Genomic DNA, 22,833 nt, shown 5'->3' with positions numbered 1-22,833 from the left:
CAGGAAATACCGGCAAAAGGCGGTATCACGTAAATGTATCTACACCAAATATGGAAACTATTACGAGATTGATATCATTTTAATTTATTAAACGAAAACTAATAAGTCTTATTATAATAGCACCCGATTTGATAAAAATAGCCCTATAATCCTTTCCGACAGAGTAATTCAGCTCTGTACTATATGTGTACTACAATATATCCTTTTGACGTCAGGCTGACAACGTCATATGAGGGCAACGTCAGAGTGAAATACAATAGTTTCCCGCCAAACCCTGCCTGGACATATAAGCACACGAGGGGTCAAGGACAATGCTTATTGTTTTTATTCTAGTTTCGTATCCAACAAGTTTGTTTGTCCAGACAGCACGCCAGATTCATTCACCAAATTGCCATTGGAAGAAGTATTGTAGATAACACTATTGTTTTGTGTTAATAACGAAGAAAAACTGTCTTATGGGAAAACATTTACAAAACAACAGAATATTCACAGTCAAGAGCAAAACAATAGGTAACTACACACTACTATTAACATTTACTGACGATATGCCTCGCCAACACAAGCCAATGGCCTACGCTACTCCCTTGGCCCAAACGTAACGAAATATGTCATATTTTCTCGAAAGATTCTGTATTTCCAAATTTTGATCTCTGTCCACCTCAGGTTCAACTCAAAATCAGTTTTCTTGACAATGGAATTGAGGCAAGGGGTTCAAGTTCAATATGCAGAATGTTAGTCGAGGGGTCTCCAGTAGGACGCTGCTCTTCCTCACATATTGCACGCTCGTAGTGGAGACCCCATTAACATCGTGCCACTATAGGCATGCTGGTTCTCTCACTCATCCAATCGGTTCACAATTTAGCGTAGAGCTGCTCTGCAGGACATGTTCTTCATCAATACTGTTTGTTGACATCACAATGTGGTATTTTTTCAAGTAGAAGGAACATCCGATAATTCCAGCGCCACCTAGCGGCCTGCATTCATCATTTCCTGTAACTGTTCCATGGTAACGCGTGGCCGTAATATGGGCGGTTTCTCCCTCGCCCGTAGTTGATCCAGGGTGCTCGTTATGAAGTTAACATTGTCCAAACCCGCAATACCTGCAACAGAGAATACCATGTGAGCCCTGTATTTGTTTAGCGTTCCTAATTATAGCATGTTTCTAGGGTAACGGTTTCTCTATTTTAACACTATATGTAGCTTTCAGTGTTCTGTTGCTTCAGATTCCAACGTTAATTTTGAGCTTCCTCGGCTTGCTTCATACAATAGCCTGCGTTGTTGTTACACCCCGCGCCTATATGATCTCCCGCCCTGATATTGCTGGAATATTACTGAAAGCGGCGTAAAACTGTACGCACTCACACTAAAGCTTTATGACGTACGTCTGTGAACAGTCGAGTCTGGACAAGATCAAGTGATCAAAAGCATGAGCTTCGATCTTTGCAACAGGGATACGAGGATTTGTACCAGCCAAGTCAGTGTCCGTCAGTATGTTAGTTTTTTAGTGGCATACATTAATTTGTGGGTTCAGTGGCCTAAGTCATTTTGGCAGTTTTTGTAGCCTACATTATTTGAGTGTTGCAGTGGCCTAAGTCATTTTGGCCTTTTTGTAGTCTACATTATTTCAGTGTTGGAGAGGCCAAAGTCACTTTTGCCATTTTTTGTAGCCAACGTTGTTTTAGTGTTGGAGAGACCTAAGTCATTTTGGGGCTTTAGAAGCCTACATTATTTCAGTGTTTCAATGGCCTACGTCATTTTGGGGCTTTAGAAACCTACATTATTTCAGTGTTTCAATATCCTACGTCATTTTGGTTCTTTAGAAGCCTACATTATTTCAGTGTTTCAATGGCCTGCCTCATGTTGAGGCTTCAGAGGCCTACTTTATTTTAGTGCTGCTGTGGCCAACGTTATTTCAAAACTGTTGTCGACTAGAGTAATTGTGTTGTAGTGACGCACAGACTGTAAACACATTAAGTTTTGAACTGCTGTGGCGTACGGTGATTTAGGCTGTGATGATTTACTGTGTTACAGTGATGCAGTGACGTACAGCATTTTGGAGCTGTGGCCTACACCCTTTTCGTGCTGCCAAAGCCATACATATTCCATTGTAACTGTGGTCTGATGTGTTAAAATGTTACAATGGTCTATCGCCGTTTGTACCGCTGAGGACTATAGTGGCTCAGTGACACCAGCACAAGGTAGTCCTTTCATTATGGCTCATTGTTTCGAATTGTTGCGAAATACCTTCTTTAATGGTCTTGAAATAGCCAACGACTATTTCAACCAGTAATCAAACGAATATAAGCAACACAGTCACAAGTAATTAGCCACTGAGACACAAAGATTTGGTATGGTTGTAAGGTGAATTAATCTAATTTTCTTCACAGGAAATGTATTTATGTGTCTCCCCTGACGCAGAAGTCATGGCAACTTCAAGGGCATGAAGGTCCGCAAAAAATTTCAGCATTTTGTCCCTGAAGACAACTCCCGTTTTCGTCCATCAATAACCTTTCTCTCTAACTTCGTTTATTCCAGTTTTTTGTTTGAAAACAATATGTGGTCACACTTTTGCACTGACACGTCTTTGAGATATGTCTGAGACCGTTACGGGTTTTGTAAATGCAATACCACAGCATTTGAGACATTAGTTTAACCTTATCAGCTCATACTTTTCTCATTAATTCCTTCCTTTACAGACAGGGGATTAAACGGTTCAGTCAGGAAAGCTACAGTCACATTACACCAAAACACAACGCATTTGAGCTGGGAGCCGCATTGTGAGACGGGCTCAGTGACATAGGTATCAGCATGCGATTCCGATTGTTTAAGGATAACACCTTTTCAGCGTTGTTAACGACCCTTTAGGGTATGTCGGGACCTTCATCAGCTGCATGTTGGGACGTTTCAGAAATGGATTATCAGGAGAAAGAAATTACGACAGATGACATATCATGGAATGATATTTCTTCCAATGTGGCTGCAAGCTACCATATTTGATTTCATACCAAGTTGCCTTAAACGAAAGATATAAATAAATAATTATAGCTCCAGTTTCCCCAACCCGGGATCAAGTATTTAGCCGTTTGAGTTTAGGAGCAGAAGACGTTTGAAGTTGTTTTTACAATCAGAGATGGCTGCCTTGAGGTGATATTGATATTCAAATTGCACAAAGTTTGAGCTAAAGTTCTTCTGGTAATTAACGGATACCATGGAGTTTATCATATTTTCAAAAGTAAACGACAGGCTTCTTAAACCTAACATGAACCTATTGTCTATTTCTTCAAACAAAATCGCTTGAAATGTGCACGATGCATGCGTAGATATATTGCGTTTATTTGTTTTCTCTCTTCTTGTGTACTTGTTCATAGTTTTCAGATCAACACATAATAAGTAATTCAAATTATACATGTAACACTAATCTATATATAGCACACTAATATTCGATCAAAGACAGACGTGATTAAAGTTGTCGAACAAACAGACGGATTCAACGTCAAACAAATATTCGTTATGAATCATCGTTTCTTACGACGATCCTGTTGCTCCTACCAGTATATTAATTTATATATTGTCTATGTTCATTTAATGTTAACGTAGGATCTAGCAACGAAGAAACGTTGCATACAACGTTTATATATTACGATTTGAATGTAGTATCATGAGGGAAACACGTGAAATGGGCTTCACACATTGTTCCCACCTGGGCATCCAAACCCGAGTCTTCACCGTGACCAGCGGACGCTTAAACCGCCCCGTGAAATATTTCACGGAATCAATGTGCAGTGGTTAGATAATCAGAAATAATCGCGTGTACAAATACTTCCTATTTATATAACGTATAAAATTATAAACATGATTCTAGTATAATTTCGACTCAATAATTACTATTTATCTTGCGTGTTCGGACCCTTGAAGGTCAGGGTTAGGGTTACTCTGCCGGAGCCCATGCTTGTCGTAAGAGGCGACTAACGGGCTAACTGACATATGTCATCGTATCCCAGTTACACATATCTATGATCATGTTGTTGAACACTGGATTGTCTGGTCCAGACTCAGTTATATCATATAACTGGAATACTGGCGTAAAACGAACTTCACTCACTCTTCAGTGATCATATCGTGACGTAGTTCTTACCAAAATCTGTCATAGATCACTGTATGTAGAAAACAGTCGGTACCTCACGAGACATCTGACGCTAACTAATTCTCACATTGCAAAACGAAAGCAGCTGTGTGCATGTGACATTTCATATTTAGTTACACAGCGAGTTCAATCACCCAGATGTGCCAACAGCTTGTTGTCGTAGCTGTAATAAATATAGTTTTAAAACGTGTTCATTACCCTTAAACTCCAATTATGCTCAGCTGATGGTTGTATTGAATTGGCTGTATTTTCAACGCTTAGAAACGCTAATGCCAGTTAATGCCATGTTTTAGCTTAGCCAAACAGCAATTTAAGTCACTTTAACTTGTTACATTCCTAACAGTTTTGCTAAGAATTCGCCAATTTTCACAGAGTTTCATTATCTATTGACAATAACCTTTTCAACGTTACGAATTTGTTTTACAATACTTTAGTTCCTGCCTGTTAATAGTGTGGAATATATTGCAAAATCTAGTATAGAACAATTGACTGAAATATGTGACTATATCTACACAAGTGAGTCTTAACTTTTGATGGGTAGTTTACATTATATATTTGCCCTTCTAATGGTACAATCATTCCAAATATATGATCACAAATAGTGTGTTATTTTTCATGTATTATATTTCCCCGTGATTTATAGATCCGATGGATGATTTCAAAACATACATTTCATAATATTTTCCCTGGAGCTTGAAGACATATATCACTTATCAGAGCTGCCCTCCTTCCGATATATCAAATGCATGGTCTCGAGGGATACTAAGTTAAATCGGTATTAGCAGAATGAGTTAGCTACTAATACCGAATAAATCCTTGCATCTTGTAATCGGTAAGATCGAAAGGAAGAAAGAAAGAACAAAATAACTAACGTAGCGAGACTAGGTTTCAGAACCTGAGTTTCTGTGTATCTTTCATTGCCAGGTTAATTTGATAGAACGGAAAGACAGCTTGATTCTGAAGGGAAGTATCATCTGGTTTCAGATGTAGTGAAACAACACAGAACACATTTCAAAATTTGTAATTCCTGTTTCATATGAGCATCGTTTTGAAATTTTACATCTTTCTTTGCAAAATAAGTGGATTCCATTCATTGATCAATATCTTGAGAGCGATCAACTCGTGCTTTTGCGTTGTTTTGCACTACCTTTTCTTTCGTGACTTCCAGATGATTGAGAAGTTAAATACGTCCACGTGTCATGCCGAACTCTCAAGGCTCGATTCCTTACATAGGTAAATATGTATCTTTTGTATCCCATGACAAAGCGGCCTAAAACGCCACTCACTCGCTTTCCAGTGATGGCATCATTAGGTGAATGGAATGCAATGTGAGTGTAGTTTAGCAATATTACTGCCAGCAACAAAAGACACGCTGTGGCAAACGCACGAACAATCAGGCAACCCAACCGCACCTGAATGCAACATGAAACAAATTAACGTAAAGTATAAAATAAATGAATTGCGTGTCGTTGTTTGAATCAAATTCGTCCGTTTTCACCAGAATGATATATAGGCTACACGTGTTGCCGACTAGAAATGATGAGTACCTTTAACATCATTTTGTTTCAAAGCCTAGTACGCTTTGAGACATCACTAAGCGAATAGAAAAGACTACTTCAGAAAAGGACTTGTCGAATTGGGACTTGGACCAAACAAAGCAATGAATGATAAACTGGCGAGCATACGAGCAATCATTATGTTTCATTTGCCAAAGTGCAGCCACAGACACATGTAAATTTTGCACGAATTTCGCAACATTGTGCTTATTGTCTCATGTGTTAGCATTCCGTACAGAGGGTACAAAACCAGTTTGTCCTGAAGACTGAACGATCACTTGACAAAATTCTCACTACAAAAAGCCAAGACGGACGTCGGCGCAACGACAACGGGCAATAGGAATGTCACAATTAGGTGCTTCTTACAGCCATATTGCAAGGACATAGGCCTGCATAAGACAAACCATAATAAGACTGTTTAACAGTTTCAACATGACAGGTCAGACATGTGATCAACCCAGAAGTGTACGTCCCAGAGCCACAGCATCCCAAGCGGATCGCTATCTGTGGTTCATTCACTTATGCAACCGGATGTTGACGGTAACTTCAGCTGTAGTCACATCAATGGGTCTTCGCGCGAGCCGATTCACAGTGACAAAACGACTTATGCCTTATGGGCCTACCGATAGATACTTGGAATGCCCTTGACTTTCCAGCATCGTAGGAACAGTCTGTTGTGGTCATCCCTACATCGCTCTTTATTGTTAAAAGTTTGCTGATACAACACGTGTGTTGCAGTGTGCTTCAATATACATTTTCCATCTCATCGAAAGGTTTCGTTATTTTCCATCAGTGGACGAAACACATCCTGTGTACTTTCTTTTGCTCGTCAGTTTATTTTGAGCAACAATCCAGACTAATGGGTTGCAATGACCCTAAATCCGACAGTCAATCCACCACGTCAGCGCCCTGCTCTATAATGCAGCATTCGGACCCGGAAACCAAACGTTTATTGTATTTACCGAGATACAAATCTCAACTGAGTGACACCTGGCATGAATCACACGGGATAGTGGAACACGATATTTTTCAGTACAATCGTTCAGCCAATGTAAATGCAGCATGTTATGGCGCTGGATGGTCCGGAATATTCCGAAATTATCAGGACAATGTATATCCGTGAAGAATCGGGTTAGAATGGGTATTCGGCAACCCATGCTTGCCAAAGGCGACTAACAGGATCGTAGTGCCACACTCGCTGTCTTGTTTGACACATGTCAACATATCCCAATTGCGTAGATCGATGCTCATGCGGTATATCACAGGATTGACTGGTCCAGACTCGATATAGTTGTGATATAGCTAGAATAGTGCTGAGTGTGAAGTGTAACAACTATATAAGCAACAATGCAACATGAGGCATTCCTAAGAAGCCGTTCACATTGCAGAACCTTAAAGTATTTAGTGCAAGATCCCAAGTGGGTACGTTATATCTCATCTACCCCGGGGAACTGTACCGGTAGTTTATGCAGTCGGTCTAAACCACAGATTGCTCTCAAAAATTCTATGGAAAATCTCCATGAGTTGCAGATTCTACTGGTAGATTGTACATCAAGTACCGACATAATGAAGTCAGTGGATGTCTATAAAACTGGTTACACCAGCTTTTCGTGAGGAGCAGGTGCGCAAGGGACCGCTGTAGAAAGTGAGTACTTGATCATCAAAGGAAGAAGACAGAGATTTGAGTGTCGAATATCTTATTCATTGTATCTACTGCCTCCTGAGTACAAGTGACTCTTCTGTAGCACACTCAGCCATGAGACCTAGGAGCATCTCGGACAAGTCTATTGTTTGTCTATTGTGAGGCAGGATTGTTCAGACAGACCGTCTTCAACACGTACACGAGTGTTATCAGAGTGCCAAAAGTTCAAAAAGGTCTTCCATGGTTACGGACGGAACTGTCACATTCAGAATATCATTTCCGTTTCTACGATAAAATGTCTTGAAAGATTTACTTAGTATTGAATAATTATTTAAACCCTGATCATAGAATATTTATCATTAGTATGTCTCATGGCAATGTATCGAAGATCAGTGCAGAATTTCTGTCAGTAGTATTGGCCATCTGGCGCCACGTCCCTTGTGCACAATGGACGTAAAGGACATATTTTCAAAAACCTCAAACTGTGTTATGATGAGAGAGGAAGTGTAGTTTTAAGCCACTTTTAGCAATACTCCAGCAATGCAACAGGGATATAACCGAGTCTGTTTTGACGAGCGAACGCTTCAATCATTGGTATATTCAACTGCCACTGAAGGTAAGAGTTTAGTTTTACGCCGCATTATTACGATGCGGGACACCAGAAATAAGCATCACACATGGTACGCATATGCGAAGTCAAACACGAAACTTCAGGGTGACGAGCCAACGCTTTAACCACCAGGGTGAAGGTTTCATTACCTCTCCTTTGTTGCTAATGATCTATCGCACCATCGTTTATATCGCATCGTTGCCAAATACTCACATATCAATGTTCAATTCATTTTGGTGACACGTTGTTAGTTATCATATTATCTCTCAGGTTTTAATACCATAATCAGCTGTATAGCTTCATTTGACAACATAACTGACTATTGCTGGCGTAACTAAAATTTTAACCCATTCACTCAACCTAAGCTGACACATTTAACAACCCAAGATAACTTTTATGCTGGTAATTTATCAGAGTAACATAAATGGAGTTGGATCCATTTTTTTCATTCAAAATAACATTATACGACACTGCTTTATACAGCACCGCTACCTTCCACAGATTGGCTTTCCAATATTGCAAGACGTCTTGTGTTAAAAAATACTAACTATCGATTTTAAACGTAATCTTCTAAATGACAAGACACAGACCCATGTCGTGAGGCAACTCTCTCTATTTTTTTCCGTTTGACAGGAAACTTGTCAACAAATATAACGGTACAGTTATTTCAAGGAAAGATAACTCTTCCCTAAAACCCGGAAGATGTAGATTGTTATTCATGTAATATCCGAACAAAACCACAAAAATGTCACATGTGAAGCATTCTTCACTTTTTAAATGGCATTGTGTTTTTAAAACCAAAATGCATTAAACACTGTGCAAAGAAATCGTAAATGCATTTAATGTGATTTAACATGTGTGCCCTCAGTTCTTCAAGGAGGCGTGGGTGAAGCGGTTAATGCGTTCGTCGTCACACCAAAGACCCGGGATCGATTCCCCACAAGGATGCAATATGTGAGGCACATTTCTGGTGTGATGTTGAGGAAGTATTGATGCAAGCGGCGTGAAACCATACTCACTCATGCACAGGTTCTTCAAGAAACAAGGATACATGTCAGAAAGATACTTCAAAGCACAATGTATCTATATGTTTTTTGTCCTTTCTTTGGCATTAGCGGTTATGGGATTTGCATGTTTACAGTAAATCACATTTACACAAGACAGAACTTTCCTGGAAATCTCGTGTGTCAAACAATTACTGCTTGCACGCAGTTTTATCGGCATTCTTGAAGTTTATGAATCAAAAATGAAAGATGCAACTTTATGGATGATGAGATTTCCTTGTTGAGTTTTACATAGTTGTCAACGTAAAATTATTTGAATCGAAACGGCTCGCTATGCTAAAAAGACCAAACAAGACGTTGTTTTCCATAACTTTGTATGTTTCGTTTTTCACTGCTTACACAGTTACAAATACCCCGACGTACCTTCCAATTGTCAATCCTAAAACATACTACTCCAAATATTTTACGCCTGTTTTTTTCTATATTCCATCAACATCACGGTATGGGCTTCACACACTATACCAATCAAACTCAGTCCTTCGGAATGCCTACACACTTTAACACTTTAACTACTTAGCTGAACCACTGCCCCAAACCGAAAAGTTGCAACTCACCCTTTGCAACTCACCCTTTAATGTACTAGTATCATATATTTGGTTCTGGAAGTAACCACATCAGTCAAATAAACGGATATGATTAAATGTGGCAGATACTCACCAAACCGCTTTCTTCTTTGCCCTGAACTCGGCGATAATAAGGCTGTAAAGAACAATAGTCTATAGGTCAGTGAGTTTGGATTTACGCAGATTTTAGCCATATTCAAAGAATACCACAGCGGAGGACATATGAAACAGGCTTCACACATTGTGCCCATGTGGGTGATTGATTGTATGCTTTAACCACGAGGCTACATTACCGACCCAAGATCCATTCGCCATTAGTGAGCAGTCTATATGCAACAGTATTTATATAGATAATAACCACTTTTCTACCATATAATATATAATAGAAAACATGTTATTATCGGGTATTTGCAGAAAATCTTAGAACTATGTACAAACACATGCTGCTGAAGGTTGGAAGAGGGTTTCTCACTCACTCACTCACTACATCTGAAGTATACTGTTGAACAAAATGATCTGTCCGTTTCAAAAATTTAAATACTCACCGTGACTATATATATATGGTGATGAATGTCCCCTCTCCCCAAGGCGAAACAATATCCGCATTAGCTGCATCTGTTTATCAAGTTGTGGGTTGCCCTGACTTTCCGGAAGCGGAAGTGCTAAACACGTGAGAGGAAGTGCACAGAGACACAGGCACACCAGCACTCGCTGGACGGAAGGGGCGGTCCCCCAGTCGCGGGGCATTCTGGGGTAGCTGCAATCAATCAAACGAACACTAATAAGTCAAACAATCTCCGCCACCTACGTGAACGCCATCTAAATCAACACCCTATATACAACGCTAATGAGCTTCAAGTAGATAGGACTTGTGAACTGCATGCGTAAAGAATACTGAAGGATCTTGAAGATTATTGATTCGTAAGAGCGAGCGGACTATGCGAGGAAGTTTAATCCCTCTGTGAACCAGAAATTGGTGACGCTAGCTTTCTACCTATCTGTGTTAATAACACTCAAACGGTCACATATGTTTAACCAACAAGAACTGATTATTGTATGTAAATTTGCCTATCTGTTCGCACTGCGTACGTACATATTTGTCAGATTTTCAATACGTTTACAACACCCTTCAAATCTATATTTATCGAAAGGTTTCACCTATATTTCATTTAGTAAGCAAGTGGAATGTCAATGTGTGATACTATTTTCGTATGAACTAGTTTCATAATGGTGACGTTGTTGGATCCCCTCGCATCCCCGTTGACGTTGCAGCAGGCTAATGAAAACTTTCACGAATTATTGCTTCGGTTAGAATCCCTGTGAAGGTTTACGACAAATATTATATATACAAGGTTACTCGAGTTCACCAGAGATCATATTGGCTAGTATCCTACAATGTATACTTGTTATGTATGCATCTCCTATTATTTCGTATGTAGTGCCATCTATTTGCCACTGTGTGTCTATAAACTATTTATATTTCACATGCGACGGATAGAGCTGTCATGGGGCAAATCGATAGTTGCCAGGGGTTCATCACCGTGACGTTTCAGCAAGGTTTCAGCATGAAGCTGAATAAACATTTTCAAGGTTAAAATTGACAAGTTCCCACAAACGCTGTTAACTGAATGTAATTATTAAAAAATATTTGTGACTTTAATCATTCATAAGTCCTAGTCATGTGACTCTTTATTTGAATGGATAACGTTATTTTGATATCAACAACAGCATTTTCAAGGACCATTCGCACATGAAAATAAAGCAGGTCACAGTTATCATTGTTAATAACTGGTAACCGGATGTGTTTTGAATCAGTAGTAATGTGAGTTATCAGAATAATGCAGGAACATCACGGAACAGTGTTCACAACTACAACTCAGGTTTCCCGTTGCTCTAAAGAAATAGGAACAAATTTTGCTGTTTCAAATCATATCTCAAGGTTTCAGAAAAAATGTATGATTGTGCTGATATAAGCGTTCAATGAATTAACTTTGGGTTAAAATACCTGAAAGATTGCAGTGTTCAAAACCGGGTTCAAATGTTCCATTAAATAAAATTTAACATATCATTAAAAAGGTACACAAAGTGTTGATCACTGAAATTTACAGTTACCAAACATTTCAAGGACATTTTTTACCGAGTAACAACAAGAATCCGCTTTTTAGCATAGGAGGAACCCGAGTTCGGACTCCGTGAACAGCCTACCTATATCATATCATAATATGGGCGAGATATTTTAGTAACGTTCTAAATTAGGCGAATCAAGTCAAAATTAGTTAATGTTTGTGCCATGATACTGATTTAGATACGTTCTTTCATTTAAAGTCTACAAAACATAAAAGAAACAATCATTTTGAGCAAACGTACATGATGGCATGCCCATGGGCGAGGTTTTGGCGAGAGAGGGTTTGGGTGATCCTGGCACAGTCAGGCCGGTAAAGCTCATCATCAGCTCAGGGCCCTCGCCCACTCTACACTCAGCCCAGACAGTGAATGGGACTTCTCCCAGGAAACGCTGCCTAGTTGAACCCACCAAGAACGTTTTGGAGAATATGAGGGCTCGACAACACTGCAGCCTTCTGCATTACCCAGATTGTCAGAAGGGTTGTGCTTCCCTTGGAGAACCCGGGCACTCTCCTGACCTACGCCAAGAGATGCCGAGGTATCAAACCAAGGGCACCGAGAACAACAGAGAGCCTGACGACAGTGTACCTGGGATGCAAGCGAGACATTTCAAAGGCGAGGTCCACATATTTATCATGCTGTTCCTGAATCTTGCCATTTATATTGCTGTCAAAAGGGACAGAAAATTCAATGATGTAAATAATTTGAGCGGTTTTATCAAAAAGGACAAGATCAGGTTTGCTGGCCGGAATTCGTTTCAGGCTGTATATTGGCCTATTCAACAGAAGTTTAAAAGTATCATTTTCCAGGACGCCCTGGACATGTTCAGGGTCGTACCATGGATGGACCTCGGGGTCAAAGCCACAGGCATGGCGGAGACGATAGTAAAAGCAGCGAACCATGCCATCATGTCTTTTATCATATGATGTTTGTGCCAAGGAAGGGCATCCACCGACAAGCTGTTGGACAGCCTCTGTAAGTTCATTGCATGATCGATATGTCATGTTAACATTTTGATTAAGAATCACATCCTGACGATTGCGAGTGGGAAGTGACTGGTCCTGAACAGCAAAAAGGAAGCCCTCAGGTTCACATCTGAGACCAGTCGACTTCAACCAGGCGAAGGAGTCGGTTGGATTGCTGTTCTGTTCCACATACTGCATGTACACACGATGCAATGGCTTCTCAGGTCGCTGAGAAGTCCAACAGTACATCGCCATCAACAAAATCAACTTCAAATTTCAGATTGTGTCCAACAGCCTTGGAAAGCTTAAATTAGCTGTGGAATTCCTTGCTTTCACCGTGGGTCTTGACGTGCATCACCAGAGGATCATCCGATAAATAAATATGCGCAAAAGTACACAGTAAAATTCTATCATGAAGAGCCTCCACATTAATCAAACCCCGACCTCCAGAATTGATTATTATTACTGTGAAGCCCTTGAACATGCGTTAGAAGTTGGAAGAACAAAATAATCACCGTTGCCAATTTAAGACTAGAATTCTGATTAGCACATCCTGACACAACAAAACGCTATAACTCTCCGCACCAGCCTGCAACAACTATGACGTCGGTCCTCTACACTGCACCTGATAGGCTGCGCTGTACCTGCTCATTTCAAAAGACCTGTATATCGGTATCCATTGTTTCATCACACGGCCAATGAGTTTGTTACTGAGCTCGATGCTAATTAAACGGAAAATGAACAGACACATTTATCTCGTATCCCCGCCCAAATCGATGACAGAGCTAGGGGCTGATCACTCGTAATGTTCTATTTTCAAACTGACAAACGGATTGAAGACTGAAAGTTGTATTGTCTGGGGACTTTGAGAAAAACAGCGACCTTGGCAAAGGTGAAGAAACATATTCTAAACTTTTTGTACAAGCCTTTTAAGGTGACATTTATAACTATCCAAATCTGGAGAAGGGAAAAAGAGAAAGATGACTGTTTATTTTATCATTTCTCATTCCATTCACCATATTGGGGAGGCATACATATGGAAACGTATACTTCAACACAAATGAAAGTCAAATGCCTTGCAATCACTTCCAATACCTGTTGGTTGTTTTAGTAAGAAATGCATTAAACTTGATCGTGGTGAAGCCACAAATACATGGACACGTGCACCTTTACAGATATATAGATACCTTGAACTGTACAAGAAAACAGGTAATGCATGACAGCTTAAATATTTCAGCATAATGAGAAGCTATCTTTTCACACGTTAATATTTACACGTCATTGACTTCGTTCTGAAAATAGTTCATTGTGTCTAAATACAATTGGCACCAACTGAAATGCCTTCTAGGGAGACAATGTATGCTGCTCAGAATGGTCACAAGTCATGGTCTGTGGGTACGAAAAGAAATCAATTAAACCAAGGATAATAGTCGCAGACGGCTTGGATCGGTTCTCATAATATCAATCACTGAATTGTATAGTCCAGACGATATTTTTATAGACCACCATACTAAGGCTGCATATACTCATACAACATATGGTACAAATCCGATAATCGATATTGGTTCCTATGTGACTATGGCACTTTAAAGCCAAAATCGATGGGTTTTTTTTCAGACAAAAACAAATACTACTGGATAAGATTTTTTAATATGTCTTTTTCATTTGTGTTATATGTTCTATATTAAACGTCTAGAGCTTATATCCTCGCTTTTAATTAAATCGTAATCTTAACTTCCTTAACCGTTTTGCAGGAATATTCTCAGTCCTGTATCAAACCGGGACAAGACAATACATCACAGATTACCACGAAATAGGTCTGTCATTTAAAAAGTATGTTCTCTGGCAACATGGCCGCTGATAATCTTTTTGAAAGCCCCCAGAAACGGTAGAGTGCAGCAGCAAGCATTTCACCGCGCTAAAGTGGCTAGACACATTCTGGATGTACTGCTGGCATGTTCAGACTGTAAACACTTCTCTGGAGACCGTAAATCTTCTACTTCTGTGCCTATACGAGTGTCTTGGGGAAACGTGACTGACATTGGTCTATAGTCGAAGGCAAACATTATCATGACATACACAAGACAAAGAGTATTTTCTTAACCATGTCACTCACAGAGATTGAAAGTATGGAAACGAACAACACTCACACGAAGAGCGCTCCTGAAATTGAGCCATTTGTCCGATACGACTTCTTTCAGGAGTATTTTAGAAGTTTGGAAGTATAGTATTGACAAATCGTATGGAATGTGTTCTATTTCGTGATTGCGACGTTTCGATACACACTCTTCTATCGTTGTTAACCAATCACTGCTCCTTGACAACGGTACAAGAATCTATATCGAATATAGTTTCTCAATATTATACTCGATATTTCTGTGTAGAAACAATACCGTTTGTTTACACCTACTCTGGTATGTGTATACCCAGATTCATATAAGGATTTGTTACTGAAAACAAAATCTATGCCACAGTTATCTATTGGTTATGAATATATTATATACGCTAAACACCCTGTGGTGAGTCAAGGCTGTATAATAAGCTCACGTCTGTTAATGCTCATCTTTGGAGTTCTCAAATAATATCTTGTTTAAGGAAACAAACACATTTCTTTATATACTGTAATGAAATAACACATGATCAAAGACTTAGAATCCGATTCCTCAGCATCACGATAGAGATGGAAATGTTACTGAACTACTACAGAACAACTAATAATAGCTGGCGTGATACACAACGGCATTATTAAAGACGCAGAACTGAAACTTGATGCACTTTTAACCATTCATTAAATGAACGTTTAAGAGTCAGGTAAAAACTTGAAACGAACAAGCAAAGAAGAAAAGTACAAAGAAATATGTTTCATATTGATGATATTGGATTATACACGTGCCACATGTTGATCTAAGGACTGAAAGGTATATTTTGCGTCATTTTTTGACACCGAAAGATGATAACACCCTCAGTTAAAATCATACAAAGCCTCCAGATTACTGTTCATTCCCTTTAAAGCAGCTGATTTTTTTCGTTCAAAATCTCATTATTTAATATTTCATTTTGTGAGTTTGGATTTTCCAAATCCATATATCTATATGCTTAAAGAGAAAGTGGTAGAAATATCCTTTTCACTTGAAGGATCATATAATGTAATTTAAAATTAGTGAACGTTTTTGAAACTGAAACAAAATAAAATGTTTATTGGAACCTGAAGCGATGAATGAATCATTCTCGTGGGAGTGTGCGTTTTGGTAAAAGCATACATACACTCACAGAAAGAAAAATGTCCGGAAACTGAAGAAATCCAATATCCGGTTATGCGGTCATTTCTTAGCTGCATGCTCTTAATACAGGGATGAGAAAATAGAGAGAACCTGAAAAAGCTGAACCTTTAACATTTTACCTATACTCTTTAAGCCTAAAGCTGCTAAGAAAATGCATAATCCACAAATGACCCACATTCTAAAATCTATGTCATTACGAGATTGTGTGTGTGTGATTGTGATTGTGTTAAGGTGTGGGGGGAGGTGGGGGGAGGTTCGTGGGATCTGCCAAATTTTGTTTCCAACAATAAATACGTGCTTGATAAGGTATAAATCCAAACTAATCCGATACAACGCTTTAAGAACATATGTCTGAGTTTGACCTTGAAAGGCACTCTCTTATGATAAAAGTGGACAGCGTAACTATTGTAAAACATTTTACACCATTTACCCCAGAAACATTATTTTATCAAGGATCTTCCACGCTAACGGATATTTACGATATTGGTGTTTTATTTAAACTTGATAAATACGATATGTCCAATATTGAAGCGAGAAAGTCCAATATGTCTGTATTAAGGTGATATATTATAGTATCTGGTATGCCGACGGCTGTGGGCATAGAACACTTCATAATGAATCAGGACAATACCGTTCCATCAGATCGTATTGTGAGCTTCAAAGACCTCTAACGTATGCCCTAAGCTGAAGCTGCAGGGACGTGGCCAATTCCTTCAGAAACATCCCTTTCACCTCCTGCTGAAAATTTTCCTTCAAAAAGACTTTGGCCCAGCCCAATGCCTTTAGGGGGTTATTGAAAGAAAACCTTGACGATTAGGCTAATCTCATTGTTAAGAAAGAAACTGTTGATCTTTGATGTGCAAACGCGATGGCGTTGTTTATGTATTGGTGGAGGGTTGTTTATTTCGTGACGTTAATTTCAGCACCTTGTTGTGTACCTTCGGGGAAAAGGTATGAATTGTCAGACACAAACAGTAAACAGGCAGAGTTTATCGTTGAAGCATTCGGCTGTGAAAGAGAAACCTCTTTAACTAGAACTTTATTCAGAACAATGTAATCCAGATTAACACATTCCTGGATTGATGATGTGTGGGGAATTGTTTGAGTGGTGTTAATGCCCCTTCGAAATGAATACATACGTGACAACTGGCCAGTTTGATATTGAGGACTGGTTAGTTAGTTTACTCGTGAAAAGTTTCTTTGATTTCTTTCATATCTACCTTAAAATTAGCTAGGACTTAACTTGGAATTATGTAATATATATTTATCGTAAGGCTACAAACTGGCTTCGTGATTGTCCAACATAACATGGGTCACGTATGATTTCAGACTTGTGAAGCAAAGTCCAAGTATTACAGTAACCTTTCAGTGAACGGGCAGTATTGGAACTGACATAATTGTACTTTTCAGATAAAATAGACCGTGTACTTTCCACCGAGATTTCAAAGATTTGCTACGGCTCTTCATCAGTTGTTTAAGCAATGCTACAATGGTAAATACATTTGAAAAAAAAGTTACAATGTCCAGGGCTTTAGTATAGCTTGTAATAGCAGGCATATGCAGGACATGCCCAGATTTGATGCATCAGTGATCACATTTATATCACATACAATTCTCAAGTGACTCGTGCTTTATGTTACGGTACTTTTCCGTGGTAAAAGTGAGTCGTAACTGCATATTTCCATGTTGGTTGGGTTGGCGCCGCGTGTGCTTTTTGGCAAACACGTTGTTTCCCTACTCCACAGTGGCTCATAGACATATGCTTACAAGAGGGTCAGAATCGTGACGAGGTTTCTGTACTAGGAAAGGGTTTTCTTTAGCCTCTATATTGAAGTGCCACAATATATGACTGTTATGATGAACATGATTAATTCAATTTGATTCGAATTTGAAATTGTATATTTTGGAATATAACTTTTCTTGTGGATACGATATATGTTTTCTCAGAGTGAGAGAGTTTAGTTTTACGCCACCCTTAGCAATATACCAGCTATAACGTGGCGCTCTGTAAATAATCGGGTCCGTACCAGACAACCCAGTGATCAATAGCATCAGCATCGATCTACGCATATGGGAACCGATGACGTGTCAACCATGTCTGCGAGCCTGACCACCCGATCTTGTTAGTCGCCGCTTACGACAAGCAATGTCGCCTTTTCTGGTAAGCATGGGTTGCTGAAGGTCTATACTTCCCCGTATCTTTACGGTTCTGTTTTCTCAGAAGTAGCAACATGTTTGACAATATATTTTTCATTACTCAGCGAGCAATGCAATTGGGGAAACTAAAACCTGAGAACTATGGTTCCTTTTCCCACCCCTTAAAATAAAAGTGCAAACCCCTTAAGATTAATGTTGTGAGTACATTTCCACTTTCATCTCCGGCTTGAAATTGAAAATTGTCCCAGTAAATTAGAGAATAATATGTTGCAAACCATGATAAAAATCGGGCAAGCAGAAATCACTCGGACTGCAAAATGCACACAGCATTGCCCCTGTTGTTTCTTCTTCCGGTCACCTAACCCAAATCCACCTCACATTGTTTACATGTAGGCTGCCCTCCTCAGCAACCTACTGATGTCAGATACATCTCACATTGATTGTGTTTCTATGTAAAATGTTAAGAAGGACTTTAATATCCGTGCACATACAAGGAAGCCTTTGATACGAGGAATGAGGACACCCGAGCGCCTTACACACCTTAGATTAGTGATGTGAGAAGGCTTTTGGAGGATAACTGTAGCACAATGGGTCTCTGCCTCTTCCTCTGCCTTGTTCATGCCACCTGGTGCCGACACAGGATCTCATTAGCTGTGAGAGGTCCGGCACGGAGCATTTGTAACGGTATCAAGTGTTTAGCTGAGTCGTCCCTTTCTCCATCTGATGAGCCCGTGTCGTGTGTAAAGGTACGACATTAAGTCTCGTTTTTATGTAACGTGTTATGATTTTAGTCAAGGTCAAGAGGTAGGGTGTGATTCTGTTTGTACTGTCTGGGTTCTTTTTAACGCTGTATTCCACCAGTATGGTGGCAGTCTGAATATAATTACGTCTGAGACAGACGATCCATGGGTTGACATCATGAGCATCGATCTATGTTATTGGCATGCACCAACCAGGTCAGCGAGGCTGACCACCTCATCCCGTTCATCTCCTCTTATCAGTGAGTGAGTTTTGTTTTATGCCACCCTTGACAATATTCCATCTATATGGCGGCGGTCTGTAAAAAATCGAGTCTAGACCAGACAATCCAGTAAACAACAGCATTTCCTCTAATGACAAGCTTGGGTTGCTGAAGACCTTGACCTTCGTGGATTCTGCATTAAGCATCAAGGGCGGTCTTAATTTAGAATATCTGAATTTTGGCATAATTGTGCAAAATGATACGATATAACGATACTATATGGATATGATATAGAAAATAGCAGGGGGATGTCTGCTTGTTGCTGAAAGTTGCATAAGGAAATAGTTATGATTGTGGGCTGCAAATAATAGAGCCTGGACCAGTCAGTCTGGTGATTAATATGGAAGCAAACATCATCTCGGTAAGGATGAACCATGATACCCGTGAAGGTCCGGATTCGAACTGATCTTCGGTAACGACTAACGGGATACGGGTGATCAGGTATGCTGACTTGGTGTTGACACACGTCAACACATATCCCAGCTGTGTAGATCGATGCTCATAGTGTTGATCACTGGATTGTCTGACCCAGACTAGATAATTTTAAGACAGCCGCCATGTAGCTGCAATATTGCTGAGTTCGGCGTAAAACTAAACTCACGTACTCCCTATCAATCAGGTCACTGCACCTCAAAGCACAACCGATCCATGAAGTCTCCTCTTTCGACGAACATGGGCCGCTAAGGTCCTATTTTAACCCGGGAGACAAAAACGGTCGTTATGCAATAAATTGCGATTTTAAGAAATCAAAGTTATTTCTGTAATGCAGTTCGTTCTACTCATGTAGACTGAAATTAGAATGGGTGACCTGGACCAAAAAAAATCCAGTTTGTAATAAAATACCGCAAACGAAAACGTGCTTTGAAGTAAACATGGCGTGTAGACTGGATACAAAGAATATTTTCGAAGAAAAGGTTTTACCCGACATTCGGTAACCTACAGTGCTAAGAGAGTTTATTGCGAGGAGCCCTAAAAAATAACCGTTACGTCAAACACAATGACGTAATTACGCCTGTACAGTCGTGCTCATAATGTCAACCACCGTGCATTGTACTTGATCTGTTTTTTAAATAAAGAACGCATTAATACAGCTGGAATAGTCCAGAGTGCATTACATAATATCAGAAATCATAATTTCACATCAACACAAACTGACACACTATTGTTTTTGTTTTGTTTTTATTTGTTTGTTTTCTGTCTTTTTTTGTGTGTGGGTTGGGTTTCGGTTGTTGGGTTTTTTTGTTTTTGTTTTGTTTTGTTTTGTTATTTTTTGTATTGTTTTTTGTTTTGTTTCGTTTTCTTGGGCTTTGGGTTTGTTTGTTTTTTGTTTGGTTTTTTTGTTTTTGTTTTTTGTTGTTGTTTTTTGTTTATTCAGGGGAACATTCAATTATAACACCAGTAACAAAAAAAAAACCCCAAAAAAACAAATTTCAATCAACATCGGACAAAACTCCAGCCAAACCTTGATAAAAAAGAGACGGCAAAAACTCCTGCCTCTCATGTTTCACCGCATTGTCTGTTGTGTCACCAGTTGGTCGTGAATTTCCTGAGCAAGACACTGCTGGAATATACCGATTATACTTGATTGTGTTATATATCTCTAATAAAGAAATATGGCTTGGTCTTTGCCACAACATAGGGACTAATTTATCAGAAGCTCTCATCATTTATAATTACCCTCCCATTAAACTGCACCGGAAGTATACCGCGACTGAAATGCTTGCAAATGGCTTCTTCGCATGCGATGCTGCAACTAGGAATCGCCAATTAAGACAAATTCATTGCGAGCGAGCGGTTGTACAGGAATGCGCTAGCTCACGATCCTCCATAGTGTGTTTCTGCTTGGTTCATAGAACAAATGGTCTCTCAGAGTTTTACCACATCACAGATGTATCATTTCAATGTATTAAAAGTTACACCTCATCTGTCAATACATAACATATCGTAGTATTATGGCCCATGTTCGAATCATTCGGGTGTTTTTAAAATAAATTAATCAAGTCTGTCAATATATATTGTTACAGTTACTGTATCATATTTTGACGCGTGTTCGAAGCATTGGTGTTTTTTTTTCTTACTTCGTTGACTATTCCGTTGACCAAATATAACAATCAGTTGTCCTCCTACCAGACATGATAGGTGGGTGAGTGAGTTTAGTTTTACGCCGCTTTTAGCAATATCCAAGCAATATCACGCGGGAGACACCAGAAACATTAAGCCCATGTGGAAAATCGAACCCAGGTCTTTAGCGTGACGAGCGAACGCCTTAACCACTAGGCAACCTCACAATTGTACATGATAGATGCATGCTTATATGAAGAAATGACGTAAGAGGGCATGTTGAAATGGTTCGACTGCAATCAACCGAAAATGATATGTAAACAATACTGACACGTGAATAAAAACTTCAACACTGCGTCTACTTCTGTGGAGACGGTGCAAATTGTAACTCAGAAAGGATGAATACATTTTCCTTCTTGTTTGTGCTTTTCATGCAGTTTCATGCCGACAGTTCATTTGACGTTCTGACGAAAGAAAACTATCATTGCCCTTAAAAATTGATACACGTATTCAAGAGCTGGGAATGTCTTTAAAAGAAAGCCATAAATTTAGCTTCATGCGTATAGCATTATTGCTACGTACGCTACTGAAGGTTTTGGTATTTCTTACATTATAATCACTACACATATCAGAGTAAACACACTTTTCATTTCTTCGTTTCACATTTTTCATTCATGCAAATGATTATAGGTTGTAAAGAACTCTAGGACAAAATGATCCCAATATGATCCCAATCGACTCTCATGATATGATTCTGAACTGTTGTCATTTGTTAGCGGGATGTTGTTAACACCTAAATTCCTTTGTGTTATACATCAGTCTTGAGTAATACATTCACCAGAGATACTATTCGTATGTTATATCGAATAGTTTTGTGGTTTATATCAATTTGCTTAATGCTGAAGTGTTTGAAACATATCAAGTAGGCTAATATATTAGAGCGTAACAGTTTATAAGTCAGATTTGAGTTATGTAACGATGTTGTATGATGTATTGTATTGTTTTTATCATAAATCAGAACTTTATATCCATTGTGTGTGATAAAACCCATGGCCACATGTAACATTAAGTGTCATATCTCCTTTAGTATGGGACCAAGAAACTATTTGTCACATTTCAGTTATAAACTGAGAGAAAAAATAAAGGATCACAGAGAAATTCAAGCGTTCCTTTAATATTTTCCACTTTTCATCACCAGCTTTTAATAGCTTTGTGGTAATGACTCCTGAAAAATATAGTAAATGAACTCTTGAATTTTCTTGTGATCCTTTATTCATTTGTCGGTATATTTGAGTATTGTGAAAAATGTGCTGTGTATCATGTGTACCAGTGCTGTGTATCATGTGTACCAGTGCTGTGTATCATGTCCTTAATGAGAGGGTCAGTGTGGAGTAATGCCGCTTTTATAAACATGACGACCTAGAAATGGGATGGAGACAATTTACTCCTGATGCACGATGCCTGAACGTTTCTACAACATCCAAGATTTTGTGTTAATATGTGTTATGAAAGATGCCAGTGTAATAACATTCCAATGTAATGTCGTAATGCGGTAATGTCGTAAACAGACGATATGGAATAGATCAGCATGACAGATCCATAGAAGAGCACCAGCATATGTGTATGAAAGGAGAACCAGCGAATA

At 39.2% G+C, this 22,833-nt stretch overlaps 1 protein-coding gene across 1 annotated transcript in view; it reads right to left on the bottom strand.

Annotated features, from left to right (window-relative positions):
* Positions 1–439: 439 nt before the first annotated feature.
* LOC137262312 (uncharacterized) overlaps positions 440–22,833 on the bottom strand; it is a 40,767-nt gene continuing 18,373 nt past the window's right edge. Inside the window, exons 2-4 of the mRNA XM_067800134.1 lie at positions 10,125–10,357; positions 9,674–9,715; positions 440–1,100 (exon numbers count right to left, since the gene is read on the bottom strand). Of these exons, the coding sequence (XP_067656235.1) occupies positions 967–1,100; positions 9,674–9,715; positions 10,125–10,326 (378 nt within the window). The 5' untranslated portion in view covers positions 10,327–10,357 and the 3' untranslated portion in view covers positions 440–966. The remainder of the gene's footprint in view (positions 1,101–9,673; positions 9,716–10,124; positions 10,358–22,833) is intronic.

Source organism: Haliotis asinina, chromosome 14 (assembly GCF_037392515.1).
Source record: "Haliotis asinina isolate JCU_RB_2024 chromosome 14, JCU_Hal_asi_v2, whole genome shotgun sequence".
NCBI classification, from domain to species: domain Eukaryota; kingdom Metazoa; phylum Mollusca; class Gastropoda; order Lepetellida; family Haliotidae; genus Haliotis; species Haliotis asinina.
Note: the sequence above shows the minus strand (reverse complement) of the source record. Positions and strands in the feature narration are given on the sequence as shown.